At 50.2% G+C, this 8,595-nt stretch overlaps 1 protein-coding gene across 2 annotated transcripts in view; it reads right to left on the bottom strand.

Moving 5' to 3' along the window:
- Positions 1-1,072: 1,072 nt before the first annotated feature.
- tmc2a (transmembrane channel-like 2a) overlaps positions 1,073-8,595 on the bottom strand; it is a 16,007-nt gene continuing 8,484 nt past the window's right edge. For both annotated transcript variants that reach the window (XM_036529483.1, XM_036529482.1), the window contains exons 10-20: positions 7,199-7,346; positions 6,869-7,057; positions 6,512-6,691; positions 6,194-6,352; positions 5,817-5,945; positions 4,944-5,011; positions 3,867-4,106; positions 3,465-3,590; positions 2,502-2,580; positions 1,504-1,627; positions 1,073-1,299 (exon numbers count right to left, since the gene is read on the bottom strand). In XM_036529483.1, the coding sequence (XP_036385376.1) occupies positions 1,073-1,299; positions 1,504-1,627; positions 2,502-2,580; positions 3,465-3,590; positions 3,867-4,106; positions 4,944-5,011; positions 5,817-5,945; positions 6,194-6,352; positions 6,512-6,691; positions 6,869-7,057; positions 7,199-7,346 (1,669 nt within the window). The remainder of the gene's footprint in view (positions 1,300-1,503; positions 1,628-2,501; positions 2,581-3,464; positions 3,591-3,866; positions 4,107-4,943; positions 5,012-5,816; positions 5,946-6,193; positions 6,353-6,511; positions 6,692-6,868; positions 7,058-7,198; positions 7,347-8,595) is intronic.

The raw sequence follows: 8,595 nt of genomic DNA, 5'->3' as shown, positions 1-8,595 counted from the left end.
GGAGATGCTAAATATAATGTTCCTCACCAAATGCTCTTTGTGTTAACAAGAAAAGAGTAAACAAAAAGAAACCCAGTCACAGCTCTTCAGACCTTTATTGATAGATTTGTGCAAATTATATCCCAACTTTCAGAGATAAATTCAGTATGCATGTCTGAACTGAATGTCAGTTGGACATCGGATGAGACCAAGCAGTGCTGCAGGGAGCCATGGTTACTAATAGCACAGTCTCTCCATGTGTGACATCACTCCTGCACAGTCCTGCAGCAGGAAGTAAAGCCTTCCCTTCCTGTGACCTCACACACTCTCACACACTCTCACACACTCTCACACACTCTCACACACTCTCACACACTCTCACACACTCTCACACACTCTCACACACTCTCACACACACTCACACACACTCACACACACTCACACACACACACACCCACTAACTCATACAAGAGCATACATATGTACATACTCACTCTTGCAATAACATGCATACACAGACAGCAACACTGTCAGGGTTTCAGACACTTCTACCGCAACAACCAGCAACAACCAGCAGGTGTCCTCATAACTGCCTTTCGGGTCCTGTTCCCTGCTGCTTCCCCGATCTTCCTCTAGAGGGCCCTTCTTCCTGTCTGTGCCTTGTCTATTTTAGTTAAACGTTTTCACCTGTGTGTAGTTAGTCTAGTCATGTGTTTTGTGTTCCATATAAGCCAGGGGTGTCCAAACCTCTCCTGGAGGGCCACTTGTCCTGCATGTTTTAGATCTCTCCCTGCTCCAACACAGCTGATTCAAATGATCAGTTTGTTATTCAGCAGCTTCAGGAGTTCATAACGAGTTGATCATTTGAATGTGTGTATGTATGTGTCTATGTACACACACACACACACACATATTCACACACACTCACACACACACACACACACACACACATTCACACACATTCACACACATTCACACACACACACATTTTCAGATGCAGAAGAACACGCATACGCACTGACTCAGACACCCTGCAGGTGAGGATCCTGAGATAACGTCTCTGGGTTCAATGAGTGGATGTGGTCAGAGCTTGCTAGCGCCTTGGGGGCTGGCCCCGCCCCCTGCCCCGCCCGTGCCCAGGGACCTGCAGGCTGTTTCCCGGGAGGGGCCCAGGGCCACGGGGGCCGGGAGGCCGGGTCACAGCTGCACGGGGATTGGGTGTTGCCAGGGATACGTCCTTCTGGAGGTTCACCCCGTTGGCTGCTGCTCCTGGTTTCCCTGACACCTTTGGACTCTTGCCAGCAGCATCGCTCTTATTATCTTGAGAATGGAGATGTAGAAGAAGAGATCAAAAAAAGATCTCTGTGTGGAGTAGAGTGTGATTGGTCACTCTCTGTGGGATCCTGAGTGACAGGTCTCTGTGTGTGTAGGGTAGTGTGTGCATGTGTGTGCGTTTGTGCGTGTATGTGTGGGGTAGAGTGTGCGTGTGTGTGTGTGTGTGTGTGTGTTGTCAGGTAAACTCACCTGCGCTGGTCTCGGGAGCAGGTGGTGGTATCAGTGAGCGGTTGGGCAGCAGATCCTCCAGGTCCTTCATCACCTGATTGGTGCTGTCTTTGTTGTTCCTGCGGTTCTTCTCTTCATCCCTTTGCTGGTCAAATGAATTATCATATTCATGAGTTCCGCTCAAAACACAGTATCATAAATAATACTACAGCAGACAGTTTGAAAGAGAGGAGCAGAGCAGCATCCCGCAGTGGGCCGTCTGTCTGTCTGTCTGTCTGAGGAGCGAAGCAGCATCCCGCAGTGGGCCGTCTGTCTGTCTGAGGAGCGGAGCAGCATCCCGCAGTGGGCCGTCTGTCTGTCTGTCTGTCTGAGGAGCAGAGCAGCATCCCGCAGTGGGCCGTCTGTCTGTCTGTCTGTCTGTCTGAGGAGCAGAGCAGCATCCCGCAGTGGGCTGTCTGTCTGTCTGTCTGAGGAGCGGAGCAGCATCCCGCAGTGGGCCGTCTGTCTGTCTGTCTGTCTGTCTGAGGAGCAGAGCAGCATCCCGCAGTGGGCCGTCTGTCTGTCTGTCTGTCTGTCTGAGGAGCAGAGCAGCATCCCGCAGTGGGCCGTCTGTCTGTCTGTCTGAGGAGCAGAGCAGCATCCCGCAGTGGGCCGTCTGTCTGTCTGTCTGTCTGTCTGTCTGTCTGAGGAGCGGAGCAGCATCCCGCAGTGGGCCGTCTGTCTGTCTGTCTGTCTGAGGAGCAGAGCAGCATCCCGCAGTGGGCCGTCTGTCTGTCTGTCTGTCTGAGGAGCAGAGCAGCATCCCGCAGTGGGCCGTCTGTCTGTCTGTCTGTCTGAGGAGCAGAGCAGCATCCCGCAGTGGGCCGTCCGTCTGTCTGTCTGTCTGTCTGTCTGTCTGTCTGTCTGTCTGTCTGTCTGTCTGTCTGTCTGTCTGTCTGTCTGTCTGTCTGTCTGTCTGTCTGTCTGTCTGTCTGTCTGTCTGTCTGTCTGTCTGTCTGTCTGTGGATCTTCTCACTCACCATCTTCATCTTCTTCATCAGCTCCATGTTGGAGTTTTTGTACGCCTCTGACACTGAGTTCAGGTAGTAGATGGCCAGCCTGTGGGGGAGAGGAAACTGAAGACTCCAACCAGGCAAGAACTGTGTTATTCATGAGGTACCTGCTTATCTCTTCTTTCATATTCCATAATGGTGGTCCTGTATTACTAGATCTTCACCTACATCGCTCCCCAGTGGTGGAACGAACTCCCTGTCCCGCTACGGACAGCTTCTTCACCCCATTTCTTCAGACGGGGCCTGAAGACACACCTCTTCAGACTCTACCTGGACTGACCCAGCACATAATTGCTGTAATCCCGCCCATCAGTGCTGTCGTAAATTGCTGTGCTTTTTAAATTGTGCTTTTTAAATTGTTTCTTGTTGCCGGCTTTACCCTGACGCTCATTGCGCCGTTTGAAGTTGTTGAAGTTTGCTGTTTGAAGGTGTATCGTATTAGTTGCCCTATAGGCTGTAATTGTACAAATCTGATAGTACTGTGTCCTCAAACAGACTTTGCTCTCAGCTGAGAACTGTCTCATTGTGGAACTGTACACATCCTGTCCCCGTACTGTCGCTATACTTACTGTATGCACTTTTGTAAGTCGCTTTGGATAAAAGCGTCTGCTAAATAAATAAATGTAAATGTAAATGTAGATCTAGAATTTTTGATCTTTTCTTGTTTGTGTGTATGTGTGTGCAAGTGTGTGTATACATATGTCAAGGTGTGTGTGTTAGTATGTGTGTGCGTGTGCTAGTTTGTGTACACTAGTGTGTGTGAGATTGTGTGTGAGTGTGTTTGTGTGTGTATATTTGTGTGTGTGTGTTTGTGCTTGTGTGTGTATGTGTGTCTGAGTGTGTGAGTGTGTGTGTGAGTGTGTGTGTGTGTGTGTGTGTGTGTGTGTGTGTGTGTATGTGTGCATGCGCGTGAGTGTGTGTGTTACTCACACCATCAGCAGCACGGCTGGGATGATCAGGCCAGGATTGGCTGCGTAGCTGAACAGCGTTCCCATAAACGCAGGGAGGTCCTTGTCTATGGCCTCCATGATGACGTCGTACATCTTCTGCTTCCCGCTGTGAGAGACAGCAGTCACACTGACTGTCACACTATTAAGCATGTCTCTGTGCTCCCGAGTGGCTCAGTGGTTAAGGCCTCTGGGTGCATGTTGAGCTCCAGGATGCTGGATGATGTCAGTGAGGTCACATTGGTGTGTGAGTGTGTGTGAGGTTATTTTGCAGTGTTGTGTGATCATTGTTTATTCAGTTTGAGGTTCAGTCCACATCCACCTCCTGGCATGTTGAGCCTGCTGTAGAGGAGCCAGGTCTCCATGGCAACCCGCCCACCCATACCTGAAAGGACCGCAGTCGAAGGAGGGCGGCAGGGTCATGATGGTGTAGACCACAGGCAGCAGGCTGAGGAAGAGGATGAGCAGCAGCAGCCCCATGTAGAAGTTGTTGGATTTGGAGGCCTTGAAGACGCGCGCATGGGGGACATTGCAGCTCATCACTGCCCAGCACTGGTAGTACATGGAGCTGAAGAGGCGCAGCACGTTAATGCCCACCAGCCCTGGGGCGTAGAACGCACCCATCCTGAAACACACAGACAGCAAGCTCACAGGCATGGCCCTGAGACATACAGCAACCTCACAGGCATGGCCCTGAGACATACAGCAACCTCACAGGCATGGCCCTGAGACACACAGCAACCTCACAGGCATGGCCCTGAGACACACAGCAACCTCACAGACATGGCCCTGAGACACACAGCAACCTCACAGGCATGGCCCTGAGACACACAGCAAGCTCACAGGCATGGCCCTGAGACACACAGCAACCTCACAGACATGGCCCTGAGACACACAGCAACCTCACAGACATGGCCCTGAGACACACAGCAACCTCACAGACATGGCCCTGAGACACACAGCAACCTCAGAGGCATGGCCCTGAGACATACAGCAAGCTCACAGACATGGCCCTGAGACACACAGCAACCTCACAAGCATGGCCCTGAGACAGACAACTATGATTAAAGTCATGTAATGCCAAACACGCTTTTTGTGAGAGAGATTGAGAGATTGCATTTTGTTTGGTGAAGCCATTTAGTAAAAACTAAAATAAATGTTTTAAATGTGGTTTGAAATGACAGATTAGGGATTATGGATAGAAGGTAAGCGGTAAATGATTATGGAAAATGGATAACATATTATGGATTATCGATTATGGAGAACATATTTTGGATTATGGGCTACAAGTTAAATATCACTGATAATATATTAAGGATTATCGATAATGTATTAAGGACTACAGATAACAGATTATGGATTATCAGAGGTATTGGAGAAGGGATTGCAGATAAAATTTTAGGGATTAAGGATTATGCACACTGGATAGCAAGGAGGAGATGATGAACTATGGATTTCTCACCAGATCATTCCTTGGTTGAAGACGAGACCCAGAACGTTGCCACTGATGTCAAACTCTCCATAGGATGGCTGGAGAGAGAGGTGAAGACAGAGCTACTGTCAGCTGCTGCTTCGCCTGCAGCTCACTGCGTGAGAAACAGCTGCTGCTTCCCCTGCAGCTCACTGCGTGAGAAACAGCTGCTGCTTCGCCTGCACCTCACTGCGTGAGAAACAGCTGCTGCTTCGCCTGCACCTCACTGCGTGAGAAACAGCTGCTGCTTCCCCTGCAGCTCACTGCGTGAGAAACAGCTGCTGCTTCGCCTGCACCTCACTGCGTGAGAAACAGCTGCTGCTTCGCCTGCACCTCACTGCGTGAGAAACAGCTGCTGCTTCGCCTGCACCTCACTGCGTGAGAAACAGCTGCTGCTTCGCCTGCACCTCACTGCGTGAGAAACAGCTGCTGCTTCGCCTGCACCTCACTGCGTGAGAAACAGCTGCTGCTTCCCCTGCACCTCACTGCGTGAGAAACAGCTGCTGCTTCGCCTGCACCTCACTGCGTGAGAAACAGCTGCTGCTTCACCTGCAGCTCACTCTGTGAGAAACAGCTGCTGCAGCTAACGGTGCCACTTCAGGGAACTGGCTACATAAATCATCAAAGGCAGGTTAAGGAGCACTGCATATTTTTACCCTCCCTTGTTAAAGGCCTTCTCTGTCAGGTAGGGCTTTGCTTTGCCTCAGTTAGGTGACCATAACGCCTGACAGATGTGTAAACTGCATAAACACTTAGCAGGTAAATTGCATCTATCAAAATCACTGGACTAACAAACCCTGAACATAAAACAAACCCTCATTAACCCTTTCTGCACAGACCCACAGAGACATGAAAAAGCCTTACAAATCCAGCCTCCAGGTCCCAACACCAGCAGTAATTCAGAAACCTCACGATCAGAGCACGCAGGAAGTCACCGATCAGAATTGTCAAATATGTCACTTGGATGTCAGAAACGGTGAGTTTAACAAATTCCTGTGAAAAAAGAAACAAGTGAAGTTTCCTTCAATAAACAGCATGTATTTGTACTTTCCTTTCTTCCAGGAAATAACAGAAATATGGTAGCAAGAAGCAGCAGGTATTACTGTCTGAGAGCAGAACTGTACTGGAGGCAGCCACTGCCGTCTGGGGGGGTGGGGGGGAGTGGTTACTGTATGAGAGTGGGGGGGGTTACTGGGGGGGGGGGGGTGGTGTGAGGATGGTGGGGGGGGTTGGTGGCTTACGATTCCCACTGTGGTCTCCCAGCACGGCCCTCGGATGACATCAGCAGGACTGATGGGGGGGGGCGTGGCATCTGTGTCGTTGTTGTTTGCGGTGAAATTGGCGTAGTACTCCTTCATGGCCCAGATTGACGCGTTCTTTATAGACTCCTCCTCCTCCAGCTGAACAACACACAAGCATTACCTACAAATCATCGTTACAAAACACTTACACCTGCCGTGACTACTAATTACAATATTTTATGAACATTTCATCACGACCCTGCAATAAAAATGTTCAATGTTTATCTTTCATTGTCGTGGTATTAGATGCAACGTAACCTTTGTGTTGACTTCGTCAAACAAAGCAAACAGAAAGGTGTACAAGTTTCCCAGAAACAGGGCGAATATGCGACCCAGCTGCCACTTGAGAGCGATTCGGGGGTGATAGTCCTCAAGCTCGGCGATGGTCTCAAACAGGGGCGGGCACACCAGGCCGAGCAGAGACATGACGATCTCAACCTGCCAGGGAATAAAGCAGCCATCAGTCAGCCGACTGCTCAGGAAGCTGCTCACAGAGGGATGGAGTGGGGAGGTGGGTGTGGTTTCGGCCACGGTGGAGGTGGAGCCGGAATGGAGTGGGGGGGGGGGGGGGTGGTTCATTTGGGACAGACTCATGCACATTTGTGGGACTCTCACCTCATTTTTCTCATACCAGCTTAAGTTGTCCATGGTGGCGAACTCCTGGGACCTCTTAACCACAAAGTAGATGAGATATCCACTGCCACCCAGGGTGGAGATAATCAGCACGTTGGCCAGCACGCGCAGAAAGCGTATCAGGTGAATATTCTCATCTTTCTGGTTCTCCTGCTCATCCACAATAGACTCCTGGAATCACATTCACAGATAACATAACTTTCCACCAGTATGAGAAACAAACAGATATATAAAAAGAATGAATACAGGAGATTGTTAATACAACACATAAGACTTCTCAAAGTAAGCTTAGATCACACGGTCGTATGTAACCTTGAAGCTGGTGGTAATGGAGGCGTATTTGTTGTCTGCTGTTTCAGCGTTGCCGATGAGGTAGTCCCAGCTGGTGAACATCTTCCAGGCGAAGGTAAACTCCCCATCCTCACCATCCCCTCCTCCCACATCTGCATTCTTCGCCATCCTGACACACACCAGAGAGGAGGCAGAGACACAGGGGATTGGAAAGGAAGACTCGAGGGGCTGGTCAGGAGGCGGAGACTCGGGGGGTTGGTCAGGAGGCGGAGACTCAGGGGGTTGGTCAGGAGGCGGAGACTCAGGGGGTTGGTCAGGAGGCTCTCTTTAAAGCAGCTATTATACAGTGTAACCACTCTGGATATAAGCATGTTTGTGCAGGAACAGAGCTTTCAGTCTGAAGGGTCACATGGTCTGTGCTCATCATTGGTTGTGTCACCATGTGCCTTTTGGTTCTGCTTTGTTTGCAGATTCAGCATGAGCTCTGACACCCACACAGAAACAGTGCAGCCCTTAACTGTGGCTGGAAGGGACTCCTCTTTATTGGGGATGATATTTCCTGCATCAGTGAGACACAAAGCTGTTGTGATAAAACTATAATTGTAAAATACACAGAGGACTCACACATGTGTATGTGTCCTTAATCCCTGTATCTCCAACCTTTTCCTTTTAATAGAACCCAGCAGATTTAGCGATTTATTTTGTGAAACCTGTATGTGTGAGACCTGTGTGTGTGTCCTGTGTGTGTGAGACCTGTGTGTGTGTCCTGTGTGTGTGAGACCTGTGTGTGTGTCCTGTGTGTGTGTGTCCTGTGTGTGTGAGACCTGTGTGTGTGTCCTGTGTGTGTGAGACCTGTGTGTGTGTCCTGTGTGTGTGTGTCCTGTGTGTGTGTGTCCTGTGTGTGTGTCCTGTGTGTGAGACCTGTGTGTGTGTGTCCTGTGTGTGTGTCCTGTGTGTGTCCTGTGTGTGTGTCCTGTGTGTGTGAGACCTGTGTGTGTGTCCTGTGTTTGTGTCCTGTGTGTGTGTCCTGTGTGTGTGAGACCTGTGTGTGTGTCCTGTGTGTGTGAGACCTGTGTGTGTGAGACCTGTGTGTGTGTCCTGTGTGTGTGAGACCTGTGTGTGTGTCCTGTGTGTGTGTCCTGTGTGTGTGTCCTGTGTGTGTGTCCTGTGTGTGTGTGTCCTGTGTGTGTGTGTCCTGTGTGTGTGAGACCTGTGTGTGTGAGACCTGTGTGTGTGAGGCCTGTGTGTGAGACCTGTGTGTGTGTCCTGTGTGTGTGAGACCTGTGTGTGAGACCTGTGTGTGTGTCCTGTGTGTGTGAGACCTGTGTGTGTGTCCTGTGTGTGTGAGACCTGTGTGTGTGAGACCTGTGTGTGTGAGACCTGTGTGTGTGAGACCTGTGTGTGTGAGACCTGTGTGT

This window comes from Megalops cyprinoides, chromosome 5, assembly GCF_013368585.1.
Source record: "Megalops cyprinoides isolate fMegCyp1 chromosome 5, fMegCyp1.pri, whole genome shotgun sequence".
Taxonomy (NCBI): Eukaryota; Metazoa; Chordata; class Actinopteri; order Elopiformes; family Megalopidae; genus Megalops; species Megalops cyprinoides.
The sequence above is the reverse complement of the archived record's forward strand: the minus strand, read 5'-3'. Positions and strand labels throughout refer to the sequence as shown.